General features: G+C 46.3%; 1 protein-coding gene across 1 annotated transcript in view; it reads left to right on the plus strand.

The window, feature by feature from the left end:
* The first annotated feature begins 1,207 nt into the window (after positions 1–1,207).
* Positions 1,208–20,369, plus strand: part of ALDH1A3 (aldehyde dehydrogenase 1 family member A3) — a 36,780-nt gene continuing 17,618 nt past the window's right edge. The window contains exons 1-6 of the mRNA XM_040569485.1: positions 1,208–1,386; positions 4,885–4,989; positions 11,120–11,260; positions 13,820–13,949; positions 15,139–15,200; positions 17,934–18,062. Coding sequence (XP_040425419.1) covers positions 1,288–1,386; positions 4,885–4,989; positions 11,120–11,260; positions 13,820–13,949; positions 15,139–15,200; positions 17,934–18,062 — 666 coding nt within the window. The 5' untranslated portion in view covers positions 1,208–1,287. The remainder of the gene's footprint in view (positions 1,387–4,884; positions 4,990–11,119; positions 11,261–13,819; positions 13,950–15,138; positions 15,201–17,933; positions 18,063–20,369) is intronic.

The raw sequence follows: 20,369 nt of genomic DNA on the forward strand, positions 1-20,369 counted from the left end.
GATTTCACCATTTAATACAAGGATATTCCCACAAATTTATTTATAACTGAAGCACTTTCTCATCTGAAGAGAAAATGTGGCCTTACTACTGCGAGGCAGGATGGGTCCTCCTCTAGCATCGATGGTTCAACAGAAATCGTGTTAGTGATTTGTGTGGTAAAGGTATGAAGGAAAAAAGGTCCCCTGCCTTGCTGGCAGCTCTTATCATAGAATCACAGAATTGTTAAGGCTGGAAAAGAGCTTCAAGATCATCTGGTCCAACCGTCACCCTACTACCAATGTCACCCACTAAACCATGTCCCTAAGCACAACATCCAACCTCTCCTTGAACACCCCCAGGGACGGTGACACCACCACCTCGCTGGGCAACCCGTTCCAACTCCTGACCGCTCTTTCTGACAAGAAATGTCTCCTAATCGTCTGAGAGGTTTCCACCTGGAGCGGAGACCTCCGAGAACACCCTGGGAGCCCCAGGAAGCGGGATTTGATTCACCGGTGGTACTTTCCCTTCTGAATCAGCACTAGCTCCCATGCCGCTGTGATATCATAGGCGATCTGCCTTTGGAAGCGCTGAGTATTTTTGAGCATTTTAACAGCAAAGTGCTGACTATTGCTGGGGATTACAGATTCTGTGAAACATTTTGTAAGATAACTGCTGGCATCTCGCCACTTGTTATATGGAAAATATGTCGTATTATCTTCCATGTGTGTGTGGGCGTTAAGGGTGCTCCTCGCGTCCTGGCCCCCAGCCTGCGGAGCCTTACACATATTTTATTCAGAACGAAGTTAGGCAATACGCAGCGAACTTGCTCGGGCGCGGAGCCGAGACCTGTCACTTTAGACAAGTTCCATATCCTTCGGGGCTTCCTGACAGAGCATCTTCCTCGCCGACCCCACCGCGACGGAGCACCACGAGGGCTGTGGGCGCCCACCAGCCCCGTGATGGAGCAGGGTGCTCCCCACCACGCCCATCTTCACCCTCAGAGCCCCTCCGGGCCGAAGCCCCTCAGACCGGTGCCCGCCCACCCCCGCACCCCGCTGCGGACCCCCCCTCGCTGCCGCCCCCCGACCCCTCTCAGGCCGGGGCGCCTCGGCGGGGCGGCGCCGCCCGTTACCTGAGGGCCGGCGCGGAGGGGCGGGGCCTACGGGGGGAGGAGGCGGGGCTTAGGAGCGGGCGGCGGCCAATGGGAGCGGGCGGCGGCGCCCCGCGCCCGGCGCGCGCCGCTCTTAAGGCGGCTCCGCGGACTGTCAGCGGCAGAAGGGCGGCGGGGGCTTGACGGGGCGGCCATGGCCGCGCTCAACGGTGCTGTGGAGAACGGGCAGCCCGACAGGAGGGCACCGCCGCTGCCGCGGCCCCTGAGGAGCCTGGAGGTGAAGTACACCAAGGTGAGCTAGGGAGGGGAAGGCAGGTGGTGGTGGTGGTGGTGGTGGTGGTGGTGGTGGTGGTGGTGGTGGTGGTGGGGTTTGTTGAGGGTGTTGTGTGGTGCTTGGTAGAGTTGGGGTGTTGGCGAGGTGCTGTTGGTGAGGTGCTTTTTTCTTTTTTTAAAAAAAATTATCCCTTCAGAGGGGGTTTTATTTATTTGTGTGGTCTCCCGTGCTGCGCTAGGTAGAGGGATAATGGGGATGAGTGGGTTGTTGAGTGGCTAGAGCAAGTGGATGTCTGTTGCTCCTCGGTGAGCTGCAGTTGCCATGATCTGTAAAGCCTGAAAAATCCAACTTTTTTTTAACAATATGCATAGAGGTGCTTTGGGTGCCCAATGAGCATCTCTGCCCCTTGCTGCATGGCTGGCAGTGAGCAGTGACAGGCCCTGTGCCTGGCTGTGGCATCTTGCTGTGACGGCCATTTTCCCCCGCGCAGTGCTCACAGAACCAGCCCGTAATGCCTTTACCATCACGCTACTGCTCAGAAAACCTAATTTGGCTGGGGTGAGCTCTGGCAGGGCTGAAAAGGGGGTTACGTGTGAGGAGGCTGCTTGCACGGGGCTCCTTCCTGCAAGGCTGCTCTGAGGTGGGATCGGCCCTGTGCGGTGCCCAAAATGGGGCTGGTGTCCAAAGGAGGCCTGTGAGAGGGCCACCCAGCAGCTCCCTAGGGTGAGTGGTGTCCACACACATCTTGCTGCATGCCTGCTGTCCCAACAGAGCTCTTTCATGGCCTCCCAGCGGGATAAGAGCACCCGGCTGGCGAACCCACACAAACCTGTGCCTCCGAGCCTCCTGCTGCTGTTATTCACCACCCCTCACGCTTAACCGAGGGCTCCTCAGCTTGGTAGCTCTGTCCTTCGGAGGTGGTGTTGGTTTTGCAGCAAGGCTCAGCTCCACACCAGAAATCCCCGCTGCCTCACGCCACCGTCGCTCTGCCATAGCCGCCTCACTTTTTGTTCCCCTGCAGCCCAACCAAGGTCTGGCGCACCGGGGCAAACATCCCGGCTTGTTATGCTGCTAGCAGCCCTGCCTGCCATCGTGTGAGCTATCTGAGACTGAAAGAGCTGGAGGGGCCGAAGGAGTGTATTAATTAGTTACATTTCTGTGCTAAATAATTTAAAAAAAAAAAGGCAAAACTACATTTATTTTCTTCGCAGCAGGAGGGAGTAAACAGCGGTAGCTTATCCAGCGAGGTGTTGATTTAAATTACCCATTCAAAATACTGAAACAGATTAATGTAGTCCAAGTGATTACCACTAATTGTTATTTTTTAACATCTGGAATTTACCTACTTCTTTTTTAAAGATAAACTTGTCACTTAGCGGCAAATCGGATCTGCAGCCGCTGATTGTCGAGTGGCGTAATGCTGCACAAACAGTTCTTTCCTGTGTCAGAAATGGACACGGCCATTAGGATTCTTCTTAAACATACAAATGTTCTGTTTTGTGTTATTTTTATTGTTGTGAATGCTTTTAAATACTCCTTTGGGATCCAATCCTGCAGCCGTGTGTGCTTTAAAACACGTGTTTTTTAATTCTCCAGAGTTTTTTTGCAGGAGGCTCTGTGCACTGAAGGTATCAAGGTAGTCTCTTAATAGTGGAAACCAACGTTAATTAAAAGTGTGAATTTGACATCTGATCTGATGCTCCCGGTGCATATGAGAAAGTAATGAGCAGCAGTCAGTTTTCATAAAACTGCGAGGGGTTTTCGACAAGCTCCTTTGAGTCTCACCAGATGTTTACAGCTGACGGCACGCTTCCTTGCTTAGCAAAGATTTTATTTTCGGTTCCACCAGTTACTGGGCTGGGGGAGAGGGAAGGAAGATTATCAACAAAGATCTCACTCGCAGAGCAGCTTAGTGCTTGTCCTGGGTGTGTGATGGAAGTGATCTGTCCATAATCTCCTGTCCCGGGTTTGGGGTGGGAAGCATGAACAGCCGATATGCTCTTCTATTTGATTTCAACTCCTGGCACCAAAGACTAAGGCTTGTGGTATGATTCCCAGAATGATGCCAGCGTATATGTTGTATTTTAAAGGGTCTGATCCCAATGCCCTCATGTCCTATAACTTATAGGAACATTGTTTTCTGATCCTAACTCCTCCATATAGAGCTAATATTTAATGCAGAGGAATAACAGCATCTTCCCTCGTCCTTAGTTCAAGTACGTATCGGACTGTAACTTTACAGCTCTTCCCATCTCTCACATTTATAATGTGACTTTCTTTGCTAGTGAAACAAAGTGAAAACTGAAGTGGAAAACATGTAATTTTTAAAAATTACGTGCAGCACTTGAATAATAGAGGTAGTTTGGGAGCACTAGTTTAAGGTTAATTAATATTTCTAACATAGACTTCACTTGGCAGCCTCTTTTTGGTGGAATTCTCTTCCCGGCCTGTATGAAACAGGTGGGCCCAGAAGTGCAGCATCTGTGCCAGTTATGTCTTGGATGCTTTTTGCAGAAATAGTTGGGAGAAACTCCTTTCAGGAAAAAAAAAAAAGCTGTCCAAGGGGGGGGAGGAAAAATGACCCAAAGCAGTGGGAATTCTGAATGTAAGGGATGCAACATTAATCTCCTGGTCGTGTGTAGGGACTCATAAACAAGATTGCAAATGTGGAAGGCTTCCAAGTAAAAGTACTAGCCTATAGCCACTAACAGGCTACTAATAAAGATTACTTCATCTAATCTTACTTAAAAAGTATCTTTATTTATAAAACATAACACTGCCAAGTTAGATCAGTGTGGATAAGATGCATGCTGAATCAATTAATTGTATATAGGTATCCATGTTCTGTTTACAGTGTGTAACAACACTCCAGTATTTAATGCATTTTTAGTTACGCAACACTGGGACTGTTTGTTCTTGCTCTGGAAATGCAGTATTTTGAAACACTTAAATCTTGTCACAGACGACTCCAAGTGACGTGGGAGGCTCGATGCATCCTGTGACAAGACGTAGTGGGGTAGAACCGAGCCTGTTCCTACCCTGCTCCCTCCGTGAGGGCAGAGTCATGGAAGTAGCCCGGGGCAGGACGCTAATAACCAAGTAACGTCGAACGTTGACGTTTTGTTTGTAGCATGCGACGAGGGGTTCCTTTTGCCTGAACCATATGGGTTTCTCTTGGTGTCTACTTGCTGTTCCCATGGAAATGGATTTCAAACTGTCTGTTTCTCACTGCCAAATTATGGCATTACACTGTGTGGGCCCCATCCTCTGTCCTCCTTTTGCTCAAAGCTAACTGGGTGCATGAACGTTTTCTCGTCTGTTCTCTGGCTCAGGTTCTAGTTTGGATAAATGCTGTCTGTGTCATAAACAGTCTCACTGGGAGAGATTGAACGTGCCATCAATGGAAACTGAAGAGCCTCAGGACCTTTGAGGAACACTTGTGGGATTTTTTTCCCTATTGTCTGCAGCAGTGTGTTCATTCTCCCACCTGTCCTGCTCCCCTTGCTCTCTCTTTAGATATTTATTAACAACGAATGGCACGAGTCCACAAGTGGAAAGAAGTTCCCCACCTATAACCCTTCAACGCTGGAGAAAATCTGTGACATTGAGGAAGGAGACAAGGTAGGTGTTACTGGAAAGGCAGTGCAAATGACAGAGCTTCCAAGGGACTTCCTTTCTTAAAAAAGTACCCAGAGGAAAAGCTGGCTCTTAACACTGACATGCAGCCAGCCAGGCTGTGAGCTGGAGGCCTGGGATGCTACAAGTGCTGCCTGAGGATTACACGGGCTGGGTGGGATCAGTCCTCTGCAGCTCAGCTGAGTCACTTTCCCTGATAGGAACTGCCTACTGACACTGTCAGAGGAATGAGACTCAGCATCATTCTTGCTTTATAGAGCAGGAAAGAAGCAGCCATGCTGAGGAAATAGCAATGACGGTGTATGTACATCCCTGATAGAACTTGAGCATCATCTTGGGAGTGGTTTATACGCAAGCTGCACGGCAGCCTGTTGGAGGCACTGAACCGGAGCTCACCTTTTTTAAAAACAATCAACAGATACCCTGTTTGGGAGAACTTGAGCTCAGTCATGCATCAGCACAGGGGAATCTCCCACAGAAAGTGAGCAGTGCTTGCTTTTCCAACTGGTATTGTGAGTTCTGGCCTCTTGTTTTAAACGTCAGATGCCATGTTTGTACCAAACCAGTATCTCTGAAGAACTTCAGTAGTAGTAGTCCCTGGCCTTGGGGCACTGCACAGTTCCCTGGGGCATAACTGCTTGCATTTGGTAACGGTCTGAGGTAAGGAACAATCAAATATGACACTCCAAGACAGCTCATCACACACGTGCCATGCTCTGCTCAGTGGGAGAGAGCTGGCCCAAGAGCTTGCTTCTGACAGTCTGTCACGGGAGGGTGATTCACAGCTTCCCTGCTGTACCATGGCTGTGGCTCATTGTTGCTCTGGGCAGTAAGTGGCAGGCAGCGTGCAGTGCCTGTGCTGTGGTATCTTTTTTTTCAGTAGCTAAGCTTGCCTGACCCTTGTGAGGCTGGATGCATGGCTTCCATCCACGTAGCTGCCTTGGGGAGCTGTTCCTGGTAAGAGTGACACTAGTTGAGCAGGGGTACCGTAGCTTTGGGTGTTAAACTGTAGGTCAATAGAGCCTGGCCTCTCTGGAGACGGGAGCAAACCTACTTGCAATGCAAGTCTGCAGCCTCCCTGCAGGTGGTGCACGAGGTAGCTGTTCTTGGATGGCACTAAAGCAGCCTCTGAGACCTACTGCCATGGTGGATCCATGCATCCATGGGGCAAATATACATGGAGGTGGAACTTAACAGGAGAAAACTACACATAACAGTTGTGTCCTACCCAATTAACACTTAATTGCTGTGGCATATAAATAGTGGAGCTTAAGCTAACTCTCTAACTGTATTTTTTTTACCAGTTCGAAACCATGACTCCACTGTTTTTCCCTGAACTGAGTGCCTCCTCAAGCAGTTACAGAGCATTACATGAGTGTTCCAAACCTGTTCTTAGAGACTTGGTAAAAGAAAACTCTTACGCAGAAATAAGAGGTCAGTGAGTTCAAGGATAGCTCTGTGTGCAGGGGAGTTGCTGAAAACCTTGCCTTGGGACTGATCAGTGGGGCCCTCTGCCCATGGTGCATAGAATAATTATGGGATAAATACAGTTTGGGTGCTGAAAGCCTCTTCTACCTCTTTACCTCACACAGATTGACTTACTTCCCTCTAAGTAGTCTCATGTGAGGGACTGAGAGAGGTTAGACCTGGATGCAGGTTAGGTGGAAGGCAGAGCTGGGGTGAGAAGTGCCCAGACAGGCTGTTGGGCTCCTGGTGACACATGGCCATGTCCCACCACCCTCTGGGCAGGGTCCCCAGAGACTTCATTTGCCCTGGTTGATCATCCCCATCCTAAATCTGTGACTGTAGTCCATTGGGGGTGAAGTTCCCTGTTAGTACAGAAAATAGTAAGTCATGGTTGGTGCTTCTCAGTGGCTTGTCCCTGTGAGCTGCTGTGCTGGTCAGTCCCACAGCAAGCCCTGGTTCTGGCTCTGGCCCCAGCTGTGCCAAGGTTGGCCCTGCCCTCAGTGCAGGCAGGGAGCAGGGCTCCACTTCCCCATCCCTGCACAGAAACCTGCCCCTCCCTGGCCGTGCAGGGTTTGTTTTGCTTAGGCTGCATGTGAGGGGTGGGAATCTGGCAGCCAAACGTTTCAATGATGACAATTGAGTCTGGTGCTGAAACTTGGCCAATGTTTTATATGACTAGGAGCAAAGGTTTTGTTTGTTCTTCAGTTACAAAACTTAAGACAGAATTGCTCTTGGTGGGATGGTTGGGGGATGAAGGAAAGTCTCGGGTGGAAAATAAACTCTAAAAATAAAATGGCAAATGCTTCTACTGGGTACTGGGAGGCTTTCTGCCTCCCAAATAAGGACTCGGTGTCCTGATGTTTTCCAGGTACAGTCACGAAGGGCTAACTTTATTAGATTTCTGCCCCCAAGGAACGGTGCAGCCCCAGAACTTCTACCCTTTGCTATGTCAAGGAAAAAGTATTTGAGCTGCTGCCATTCCTCTTGTGCTGTTGGTAAAGTTCGAAGATGGCTCTCCTTCTAGCAGCCTGCTAACATCCAGCAGGAGCAGGGGGAAAGGAGCTCCCTCCTTAAAGGAGTGCCCAGCTTAGCGGGCTGGCACAGGTCCCCAGCTGTGACGGAGCAGGCTGGATGTTGCGGAGCATCTGTCACAATCACTTCTGAGCTGTTTGCTCTCCCATGTGGATCTTTGGAGGGTTATAAGAAGGCTTTGTTTGAAGGCATCCTGCCTCCTGCAGATCACAGGGCAGGCTGAGGTAAGAGGCCACAGGAATATTATTCCCTACAGCTGGCTCACAACCCCCTAGACAATGGTTTTGGGGACACCAAGGGCTGTGAAGTTGCAGTCCGCATTACTTTGGAATCCAAGTTTCAACCAGCTGCAGAGTGTAGGCTGTTTGCAGAAGGCTTGCAGGGGAGCAGCTCCGCTCTGGGCATCTTCTAATTGAGGAACTGTGGCATGGTCGTGCCCTGTGTCAGAAAAGTGCCTTTCCAAAGATGTGCACAGGGGGATTTTCCAAAGAAGCTAGTAATTCAGTGCAGGTAAGACAGCCTCTATGAGGTGTACTCTACCTTGGCAAGTCTCCTTACTGGCCAGACTGAAGCACGTTGTCTACACTGAGCCTGAAGCAGAACGAGGCTTTTCCTGCAGGTGTTTTCCCTACTTTCTGAGCCACTGGGGTGATGGTCTCCCTCATGTTCCACATCCCGGTGCTGAGGCAGGAGAGAGGAAGAAGGGAGAGGGTAGAAGTGGAGCAGCGATGAGCTGGACTTGAGGTAGAGGAGGAAGGTGGAGGACGTTAGCTTAGAACAAAGAAATCCTGAGTTTGCTCAGGGGGAAATGGCATGCAGTTGTGTAACTGGGGCTTGTATCGCAGAGCAAACATCCAGGGTTGAAGGTTCGCAGGCATTTCTCAACGCTGTGTTGCTTGACTTTGCAATCCTAATATTCTCTTAGTGGAGCTTTTGATGTTATAATAAATCTGTGTGGATCAGAACTGAGCACCAGGATGCACGGACCTCCTCCTCGCGGTTTTATACACCGTGGTGTCCTTGGCACCTTGACAGCTGTAGGTCTGTCTCTGTCACGCATGGTGCCTACCTATTGCAACATGCCTGTAGTGAGCACACCGTTCAGACTCCCCTAATGCCTAGTCATAACAGGATGGATTAAGAATGGCATTTCAGCCTTCCTGAAGAATTTCCTTGTTTTTGCTGGTCTCGGGCCTATAGAGACACTGCAGGCTCACAGGACCTCACTTGGTGGTGCTGCCCCTGAGGGTGTTTTGGGAGAACTTTTTTGCTTGTGTGACAGCGACCGCAGCCTGCAAGCTGTCATGCATGCTCTGCGTGCCCAAGAAAAGGGACAAGACTGAATACAGCTTCAACTAATACTCACCCTAAAGTTTCTGGACAGTAACACTATGACACTTCTATCTGTAAAATGCACCTTTTTCCCATGCATCTGAAATTACAGGTGTGTCCAGTAGTAATCTCTGCAGGAAAAGAACGAAAGAAATAGCCTTTGTTCATTTTTTTTTTCCCAGTGCAACATTACCAAAAACCGAAACAGTGCTTTAGGGGAAAGAGGTAGGGGGCAGCATCTCCACAGTTAGTGGTCAAAATGGAAAGGAAAACATCTTGCCAAGACCTCTGGTCCTCAACACCCCAACAGATGACCACTGCCACTTACAGGAGCTGCAGTAGGGCTTGAGTGCACCTGGATTTAAAGGATGGGGACTGAAGTGCTTTGCCCACAGAGCCTTCTTGTTCTTCTCTTGTCAGCCCCAGGATGGTGGGGAGGCTTTCAGCCCTCTGGCCTGTGCCACAGCAGACCCAAGTCTTTACACACTGGTGTTCCCAGCCTGCTCTCAGAAAGCTGCTTAAATGCTGCCAAGGGAGAACATGTTTAAACCTGACACTTCTTGTACACTTTGTGACCTAAAATATGGCTGTATTTAGCTTGAGTCCTCACTCCAGCAGGCAGGATGAGGAGAACACAAATGTGCAGTGGCTGGTGGTGCCTCTTGGCTTCTGTGACACGCCACCTTGAATCCAGAAGAGCTGACCAGAAGTGACCCTTCTGGAGCCCTGCCGTGCCTGTGGGTGCCGGGCAGCAGGCAGGATGTGCCTGCCTGTGTGCAGGGGCTGTTTGCTACTGCTGCATTGCAGGAGTGCTTGCTTGACCAGAGCCACTCTTAACCCCGTAACAACACAAATTTCTTGTAATGGCTTCCCCATCAGTGCCCTTCTGAAAGGGTGGAGTTCTCCTGGCAATGTACGTCAGGCTACTTTAAAGCTGTGCAATCTTGTAAAGAGAGACAAATTCAGTGTGAGGTGCCATTGCAGAGGGTGCTCACTTGCCGTTTTCCCTGTAAACCTTTCTTGGAAGTAGTTTCCCTCCATAACATTTCTCCTGGTTGAACACAACAGCCTTTCTTAGGAGAGCAGGATGGCCAGTGCTTGTTGGATCAGAGCAAAGCATTACCCTGTAACTGGATCCAGTGTCTCTAGATAAGACTTGAGATAAGACTTAGCTCTTCACCAGCTGCTCTCCTTAGAAGAACGCTCAAGGCCTGAAGCCCTTCCTCCTTTCCCACCCCCCTCGAGCCACATTGTGGTGGGGTGTAAGGAGTTCTCCACCAGCTGAAGGGACGCTTGGGCGTGCCAGACATTACGTAGAGCAGGAATCTGACCAAAGACAGGGTGAAGTATGCTTTTATGTATGCTCGGGGTACAGTCTTGGCCCCGTGGATGTTCATGGCAGCGTTCCCATTGACTTCATTGAGTCGGGAGGTTGCCCTTGGCTCCGCTCTCTTTAATCAATGTATGCTAGTGGAGGGGAGAAGGGAGGAGTCTGGGGCATACTGTAGCCAGAGCAAATGTATGAAGCTTCTCTGGAGGCGGTGGTGATGTGGGAAGAGAGGGAATTTGCTGCCCTCCTGAGTAGCAACTTATGTAAACAGTTAGCTTTGGTCCAGCATGAGTAAAGCATTTGAGCGAGTGACACTAAGCCTGTGTAGGTGAAAAGACTTTGTCAAAGCACGGAACAACACAAAACCCTTCCCATCTGGTAGAAATGTTCTTGAAGTGCAACCTAGCATCTAAGGGAGCTTTTTTGGTGTGTTAACTGTTGCTGGCATGGGCTCAAGTGGGACTGAATAGTGGGATCTGAGCTATGATTGCTCCCCTGGATAAAACTCTGGTCTCTCGTGGGGGACTTTCCTTCCCACATTTGTTTAGAGTAGGCTGATTTGTGGAGGCCAGTAGCCTGTCATGCTTAGGGAAGCCCCAATGGGAACAGAATTGGGATCTCATTTTTCTGTTCTCCCCTGGTGTCATTTACATCCTGTGTCAGCAGGAACATGATTCTGGATTACTTTATAAACAAACCAGTTGCATAAAATTACCCCTGAAAAAACCTTCTGATCCTTTGACCTCAACGTTGTTTATCAACCTAGAGCAAACCCAGAATGGCTTGCAGGCTTGGGTCCAAATCCAGGAGTAAAATGAAGATGGTCTTGTCAGATGACTTGGTTTTAGCCACCACCCCATCCTCTAGGAAGAGGCCTGCTGGGGTGTCAGTACCGTTGTTGAGCTCCTTACTTACTTGTAACCTAACGTTTTCTTGTGTGTGTCGCTGCTGTAGCCTGATGTGGATAATGCAGTGGAAGCAGCGAAGGCAGCGTTCCAGAGGGGGTCTCAGTGGAGACAGATGGATGCCTTGAGCAGAGGACGGCTCCTACACAAGCTGGCTGATCTTCTTGAGCGAGACAGAGTCATCCTGGCAGTAAGTACTGTGACTGGTGAGCAATAATAAACCAGCAGTGGCTGTAACTCAGCTCCATCCCTCTGGTTTTGCTGCATCCATATCTCATGTCACACTGCTTCTAAGGACTCCCAAGAAAGAAGGAAGCCACAGAGAGGTCTCACCTTCTAGTTCCTCATTTTCCTGTGCTCATTGCTGTCTTAGGCTACCTGTTCCAGTCTTTGTCCTGGACACCAGGGAAGGCCAGACAGCTTTTTCAATATCTGCAGTCACATCCATAAATCCTTCCTGGACTAATCTGTGCTTGTCTTGCCTGGGCTTTATTATTCCAGTCCTGTATTTTAGATTTCAGTGCCTCTGAAAGGGAGCCATAGTTCAGACCTGACTGAACTCCTGTTCCTCCTCTTCCCTACAGGAACAAAGGATTTGGCCCCGTCCTTTGAGTCTAGGGTGAAGAACAGTGACACTGTCTCCCACTCAGAAACAACAGTGGCACAGGCCCAAGCTTTCTCTCCTTGGTCTGATTGGAGCTCTGACTATGTATTCTCTGGAACTGGATGCATTCCCTGACTTTTCTTCCTCCCTATATGAATCCAGGCAGGAGTCATGGCTTATCTTCCTCTTTCTGCAGGAGGATTTTGGGGGTCTTAGAAGAAGTCTGTTAGCTCTCCGTACTTGAGTTCTTCTCCAAAACCTTGGCTAGTTACTGAAGTGATTGCAGATGTCAGTGCTTAAATTTTTAAAGCAATAAACATATTAATTCTTGGTTTAACAGTCATCAATGTTCATATGTCCACCAGGTTAGGAAGTATTTACATATTAAAAAACCAAACAAACAAACCTGCCTTGATCCTTCTTTATTATAAAAATGCAAGGCCAGTTTGACTTCTTTTCAAATTTCTTTTCAAATTGCTTCCCCTAAAATGGGGGGCTGGGAAGAGAATTTTTCCCGTGTTGGATGTCATCCAAAGATTGAAATGTGTGTAAGTGGGAACTGGTGCTTTCCCCACTGAATGTCCTGGCTCAGGAAAATCTCTTTATAGCTGTGAAGCTGTGTTAACTTGGACTTCTGCACTGAAGAACTATTGCTAATGGTTCCTCATCCTGTCCTCTCATGCAGAATAAGGAGACTAGGACCTGAATTAAAATGTGCTGCGGTTGGCAGAGGCATTTAGACTATGTGGGACATGTATATCTTTCAAATTGTGCCCACAGTTCTCTTTATCTCTCAGCTTTGAGCTGATGCCTGTCCATACTTCACCTGTTCAATGCAGTACTTTTGTTGTGCTCGTCTTAGGGAGTATGGCACTCATGATACTCAGTGCTGTTATATGCAAAAGTTCCTGAGCTGTTGTCCCAAGTCTGTACTTGCATGAGCTGAGCCTCTTTCCCCCAATACATTGTCTTTGAACCACATGGCAGTCTCCAGTTTCAGCAGGACAGAAGCAAAAGCTCCAGGTCTGAAGGCAGTTCTGGCCAGCAAATAAAAGGAAATGTGTGTGTATGTGTGCATGAATACACCCTGTTCATTTTCTGCTCATTTTTTGATGCAGCTTCAAAGAAGCCTCCTTTTTCCATAAACCAGGACGCTTATTTCAAGCTTTCTGCTGTCCTTCTGATCTGGGAGGGCTTGTTTGGCATTGTTATTTTCACTGCAGAAAACCAGCCCTAGCTGCCTTGGCTGCATGCTAAGTAATGACTTATAAAAATCAGTCATTTTAGCAGACATTCACAGTGGATAACAATCCTAGTCATTCCAAGGGGAACGTCTGTTTGAGTGCTGTTTGGACCCTAATGTCTGTGGAAGATGACAGGGTATGACTTCATTTGTAAACAAAGATGTTTCAATCTACCAAGGGATAGCGCTTCCTTTATGGATGTGCTGGCCACTTCCACCAACGTGCCATTTAATGACCTGAGTAGAGAACAAAGCCTTCACTCAGCTAATGTCCAGAACAACGAGAAGGATGCGGGCTGAGACTGGGTTTCATTTAGAGCTGCTCAACATCGGTGCAACTTCAGTGAAGTAACTTCTCCCTTGCACTTAAGCACAGTTCTGAGCCCGAAGGTTACTTTACTAGATCTCTAAAAAATGTGTTTTCTATCATCGTGTGGATAAGAGGCTTTTCAGAGGTTGCTTTTAGGACTATGAACAGAAAAAAATAGACTTCCAAATGAAAGGAAAATGGGTCAGACTGATTTCAGTGACACCATCTGGAATCCAGAACATCTGTGGCAAGAGGGTCAGATACAGCGAAGCCGTGACACTTGCGTAACTTCTGAGCGGTGCCCAGACCACAGCCCCGAATCCCACCCACAGCTGCCTTCTGGGGTCTTCCAGAAAATGCGCCTTTATTGCAATCACTGAACAAAGCAACTTGTGTGTGTATCAGGGTTACTGGGTCTAGTTGTCTCCTTTCTACCTTATATTAACTAGATTGTTCCTTAAATATAAGGTGAGGGAAGGAAACTCCATGTCTGTGGCATGAGACAAAAGAAAATTGAGAGTTTTTCTGAAAGCTCTTTTTTAAAGAAAAAAATATGGAGGTGGTTGATGGTACATTTAATTATTTTTTTCAGACTCTGGAAACAATGGACACAGGAAAACCTTTTCTGCAGGCTTATTTCATTGACCTGGAAGGTTGTATAAAGACACTTCGGTATTATGCTGGATGGGCTGATAAAATCCAGGGTAGAACTATCCCAGTGGGTAAGTTCCTTAAGACCCAGTGTCAGAGCTGGAAAGGGATCAGGCTTCACGGGGCAGGTTGGGAGGAAGATGCATGGAAAGATTTGCTTCTGAAAACCTACAAAGGAAGGCGTTCCCTTTCTATCTCAGGATGCGTTTTAAGTAGGCACGTTTTGAGATTTTAAACTCGGGAGAACAGTGAATGCCTGGAAGGATCTTTAGAAAATAATGGATGGGCTCTTTAGTTTTTTGTTTGTTTGTTGTTTTTTTAACAGAAACCTTTTTGCATTTAACATTTAGGCTATTTAGTGTATTTTCAAAATCAGCTTGTTTTGTTCCTGCGTGCAGGTGATCCCCAAGGGTGTATGAAGGAGAAGGACGGGCACTGCACACAAAAATTAGTCGCCAGAGGAAGGGCTCTGAAGGGCTGAACTAGTTCAGCCTGTGCAGTCAGCAAAGGGTCTAAAGTCAGTGATGGTAGTCATACAAACTGAGATCTGTCACTCTCATCCAGAGTAATGTGAAGCTTTGCCTTCTGGATATTGGTCATTGGTCCTGATTGGAGATCGCTTTCAAAAACTATAATTCACATTCACATTTTCTGTCAGATCTTCCCAGTGAAACTAGATTTTATGCAAAAAAAGAATGTATAAGGAAGATGTCCTTCCCACTTTCTTTCGGAAAGTGTAGTATTTTAAGACGAATGGTATTAGTTTACTCCCAGAGTTTTGGTATTTTTTTAGTGTGATTTCTTACCAGAAATGCAATTCCTCTTACAACGAATGTGATTCCTGTGCAAAACAGGTTTAAGAACTTTCCCCCTCAGGGAGACGAGTGCTTTGCTTCTTTCATGAGACACCATCTGAATGAAATTTGTGCTTGTTCTTCAGTGTAGTAAGGAGTTATCCTCCCCTGAGCCTCAACACGGGGAGTCTGCGGAAGGAATTGACCCACTGGTTTTAAAAGGCTCCACTGTGCACGCGAGCAGTGTTTGGCTTTTGAGCTAACACAAGACCTATTCTCAAACAGGTCTTCATCCATCTGGGGTATCCCAGAGGCTTGAGTTAAAATGAACAGATACAGGCTTCTTTGTCTAATATGGTTTTGGTTCTGTCCCCAACCTTTTTGTTTGCAGTCATCTTAGACTGTTTCTCTAGAAGCAAGCATTTTGACTATTGTTTTTTTTTCCCTTTATTGTTTTGTTTTGCAGATGAAAACTTTGTCTGTTTCACCAGGCATGAACCAATGGGTGTTTGTGGAGCTATAACCCCGGTAAGTAACAGTGATGGTGCCCAGAATCCCTCTTGGAAATGGAAGCAGTGCATGCACACTTCCCATCTTATGCTGCAGCCATTTGCTTCCTAGTTAAGTACAGCTGTTCTGCAGGGAACTCCCATTTCAGTTGCCTGATGTAGTTTCTTGTTTTACCCCCATGCCAATTGCTCTTGGCAGTGCAAAGTCCTCTGCAATGGAAGGGTGGGTCTCCTAATCAGATGCTCTGTTCCTCTCTAAGGCTGACAGCAGTCACCAGAGACCAGTCAGAGCTCTCTGACTCTTCCACTGCTAGGACAACCATCTTGTCATTACATGCGCTAGCTTCTTGCTGCCTAGAGCTGATGCATAGTTTTGAGTTTTAAATCATATCCATTATTAATAACCCCTGGCAGTTCTCTGAGCTTCCTGTGATTAAATCTCACTGGATACAGTTCTCTTTTTCTTTGAGGTCTCATTCTCTGCTGAGGGGACAGTGTGGCTAGTTCTTGGAATGCCTCCAGTTTTAGTGTGCGTTTCTCGCTCTGTTTAAACAGCCAGCTAGAAGGGCTTTACAGCTACATGGGAGACATAGTTTGTTCCTGTATGGTTGTAAAATGCTTTGAACATGGTATCCTACAGGCCATCAGGCAAATGGTGGCATGCCAAGATTCTTTGGATACTTAGATCAGTAGAGTCCATGGAAGATTTTGACCCTTGGGATAAGGTTATAGGAGAGGCTGAATGAGATGCATGTGGGGTTGGGGATTTTCTGGACCCTGGGAATAACAGGTCTGGACCGGTTCCCAAAGACATCTGGATAAATTTTGCCTTTTTCTTCAGCTGGACTGAGCGTGTATCCCCGGTGATAAGGTGGTACGGTCTACTTAGCCCTGTGAGGGTGAGGCAAATTGGGAGGTGCTTGATACTAATTATAAGACATTTGGCTTAATGACTTCTGCACAGCCTTTCTGGGTGAACAAGCAATGTGACTGCTCATAAGCAGCTAGAATTTGTGACACAAGATCAAAACATCAGATTCCTCACTGATAATCATCAGTGTTGTGAGATTAACTGTCATCAATTAAAAGGTATCTCCCTGTCGTCCTTCAGCTACCTTTGGCACTCAGCAGTGCTTTCAGAAATGATAACTTCAAAAGCCTGCATGTAGGATATTTTGGAGGGCCACTGTAAGGGGAAATTGTGGGACTCTTACTGTTTCAGGTCGACCGTATATTAGCAATAAATACAATAGAAAGACCAAATATGTCTCAAGTTCAACAGTGTTTGCAGAAAGGATGATTGGGGTCAACAGAACCACATCTGTTTCCAGTTTACTTAGAACAACTCCTCTCAGTTATTTTCTTTCCAGTTTGATCTCTGACATGAACAGTCAGTGGATGTGTGTATTCCTCCTTGATATCAAGGGATTCTGTCACTATTCTGCATGTCTCCCTAGACCAGTTAACAGTCCTCTTGTGGCTTGACTCTATTTAAACTAACCTTCTTATCAAGGGAAGTTCTTAGAAAGTGCAGTATTTGACTGAACTTTATCCCAAGGTGATGTCATCAGCAGTCCTGATGACCTTTTCTAACTTACTTTCACCAGCCATTCTCCAGCAGAAAGATCCTGGTAGAGTTATGTCATACTCTGAAAGTGTAGAGAAGTAGTGGAGGTGCAGATGGCCTAAGATGAGAATTAAGAACTTCAAGAAGGCTTAGGAGAAAAAGTCAGATGGGCAAATTGTGGGATGTGGCCTTTGGAGATCACTGAAACGAAATGGGTCTGGGAAAGAGGGAGAGATGAGCTGAAGAATAGCACGTTAGACTAAATTCCGCTTTGTCTCAGGGCTGCTGGGTTAGAACAGAACTCATCTCTTAAAAGCTACACTGCTAATTTAGTTGCAAGTGTGAATTTGTGGATTCCTAACATATTTGGCATCTTTGTTGATAGCTGAAGGCCTGTGGCTTGAGGCTTGACAAGAAGTCTCCTTACTGTTGGCCTGCTTCCATCATCCCTAAAGCAGCATTAATTATTTTTAATGAAGAAATCCTTTCTGCTGCCAAATGACCTTTCCTGAGATTCAGTGTGAGCTAGATTTTCCACTTCTTGCTTAGGTTCCAAGATCTACAAATACCCATGAACATGAAAGAGATTAGCACAGAGGAAACTGATGGGGACTGGTTCCTAATTCCAAAAAAGAAAACTAATTGGAAAGGAGCAATTTACAATTTGAAGGGAGAATAAGAGCTGCCCTGGATTTCCATGACTGAACACCCACTGGTTTCCTAGTTATAAACTGGAAATGAATGATATTGTATAACTCCTAACTATTCAGACAATACCTAACACAGAAAAACTGAGTTTCTTTCATTGAGCAGTTTCTCCCCGTAATTCCCCCGCATAAGGATGCTGTACAAAAATGATGCATCAGAACACTGCCTCCAGCATGGTTTCTGTGAACAGCCAAAATCCTACACGAAATGTGATCAGACTCCTGTAAAGAATGAGGGCACATCATGCAAAGGTTTGGTCAACTTCAAGGATTAACTTGAGAACTGCCAATGGTATTTGGGATCTCAGGGGCAATCAAGGATGCACTCTGTAGTCTGTGCAAATGCAGTATTGTTAGCACTTTTCTATGTGGCTATATTCCCAGTTGCCGGTTTCTCCGTGAGCTGCCTGAAGGTGGGGGAAATGCTGTGTGGAAGTGAGTAGGGGTCTCATCCAACTGACCTCTTGTGCTCTTGCAGTGGAACTTCCCATTGCTGATGCTTGTTTGGAAGATGGCACCAGCGCTGTGCTGTGGAAACACTTTGGTTATTAAACCAGCTGAACAAACGCCTCTGACATCGCTGTACATCGGCTCGCTGATTAAGGAGGTAAGGAAATCTGAACAGCCGGTCTACGTACTGTTCTTCTAAGATTGTAAGACTGTGATTTGAGTTGGTGCTTTTATTCCTCTGCTCTGTCTTTCCCTCTCCCAAATGAGGGAAAGACTGCAGCTCAGTTTTATTAGGCAATGAGGCAAAAAAGAGTGTGATAGATAACAGTGCTGTGTTCGTAGCATTTTGAAGTGGGATAACTTAACTAAGACAGAGAGAGTGCCATGTGAAACAATTCTTCATATTTATGTGGCTTATAGAACAACTTAGCTACATCTGGCCTTTAAAGCCAATTCCTATACTGACACAGAGGGAAGATCATAGGCTGAGACTTCAAAATGTTGTTTTAGGTCTTGTCAGGTAGGGATCCCAGGTGTCCTCAGATATTTATCATATGGAGGTGGTAGAAGGTGCACAGTACCTTTCAGGACTGGTTAGTAAAATGTCAGCTCCTATATCTAATTATGTGACTAACTGTGAGCAAAAACTAAAGGGTTTGGAGGTATGCTTTTGCCTCTCAGCTGGAAAAGCCTGTTTGTTAGGCTCAGTCTAATAGGGATGATTCTATCTGTTCTTGGCTTAGCCTGGGAGAAAACAGAGGGGTATGCTAATAAATTGACACCTAGGGCTTCTCTGCCTGGAAAGGCAATGCAAAACTACTACCACTTAAGAACCTCCTACAGCTAATTGACTTAATAAGATCACACAAGATGAGTGACCATAGGGTGCATTTATCATGACCTGCCACAGCAGTGATCTTTTCACTCTGACGTACAGTTCCCCAAACGCAGGTATAGCATTTCCCCAGAAGAACCGTTCCATTCTGTTGCAATTAATTTTTGAGCTGAAAATTCAAGCTGTTTCTTGCAGCTAGTTTACACTTCAAGGCAGAAATGTAATTAGAGCAGAATAATTTTATTTGAAGATATCCCTTTCTCCACCCAAAATTAGCTACATTCCTTGCAGGTTTTCAGAACAATAAGTTCAACTTTTTCATTTTTAATTCTTGATAGGATGCAGAAGATGTTAACACACAAGCAGAACTGTGTTACAATTAATGAAATAATTTTGGGCCAACCAAAATATTTTGGCTTTTATTTTTGCTGAAAAACAGAAAAAAAAAGTCTACCTCAGGGTGACCTGAAACATTTTTTTGCTTCCTTGTGGCTTTGCTGCTGACTCCAAACACCATTACTTGCACAGTTTGACATGCAACGTTTTCCTGGAAACTCATTAGCCAAGATGCAAACTCTATCAAATTCCTATTTATCGTTGTTGCATCCATAGGAGAATCAGACTGCCCTTCTAATTTATTTAAAAAAAAAAATCTTACCAAAGTAATTTTTCCAAGGTAGCGCGTAAGCAATTTCTTCCTTTTTTTTTCAATATTAGGAAGGAGCAGCTACATTAATGGAGATTCTTTTATTAAAAAGCCATGTGAAATGAATTGGACGTTTAATATCTTGCAATTCCATTGTTAGTAAATTCAGGGAAAACAGCCTGTGCAATCAGTAGTAGGGAAGCGCTAGCCTAGAAGAGCATAATCCTTGAAACTCTTATTTCAGGAAGTAAAAAAAACAGACCAATAAGTTCCACACTTTTTCTTGCACTAGAATTTCATCTAAAGTTTTGCCATTTGTCTCTTTTGGCAGAATGACTACTTGGCTAATCTAGGTTGTAAATGTGGTGGAAACTGGCATAAGTCTATTACCATCTGCTCTTGTATTCCTGTTTTATTAGCCCCCATCATCTAGTGAGATTTTACTGACTTCTTAATCCCTCTAGCCTCTGAAGAACCACAAATGTCAACCTTTGTTCAAAACAAACTTTCATGCAGTTACCCCTTGGCTCCAGCTGCACGGCAGTAGCTGAGGGCCAAGTTTGGCCAAAAGGCTTGCTCTCTTTTGATTTTAAACTGGGGCTCCTCCAAGAATTCTTATTGAATCTTGGCATTTCCTAAGCATGGCTGTTATTTTCATCCACATCTACTCCAGCTGGTAGCACGCAGCTATGTTACTGGAGAGTCTGGAAAACAGGGATGTATCTAGTATGGGCTCCTTCCCTGCAACTTGCAGTTTTGAGGTGCTGCATGCACCTTGAGGTACTTTATCATGCACTAGGCACATTAAAGATGTGGGTTTTTTTGCGTATCTGTGCTTTGTATGGTAAGAGGGAAATGTATATTTGTGCCCTTAACTTGATTTCAGTGAGATTAGTAAAATGAGGTGGTGCTGTTGATTATTCAAGAATTAAGGTGTTTTGCTCACTTATCTTGTGTGAGGCTACAAAGGTGAATGGGGTTTG

Source organism: Cygnus olor, chromosome 11, assembly GCF_009769625.2.
Source record: "Cygnus olor isolate bCygOlo1 chromosome 11, bCygOlo1.pri.v2, whole genome shotgun sequence".
Classification (NCBI taxonomy): domain Eukaryota; kingdom Metazoa; phylum Chordata; class Aves; order Anseriformes; family Anatidae; genus Cygnus; species Cygnus olor.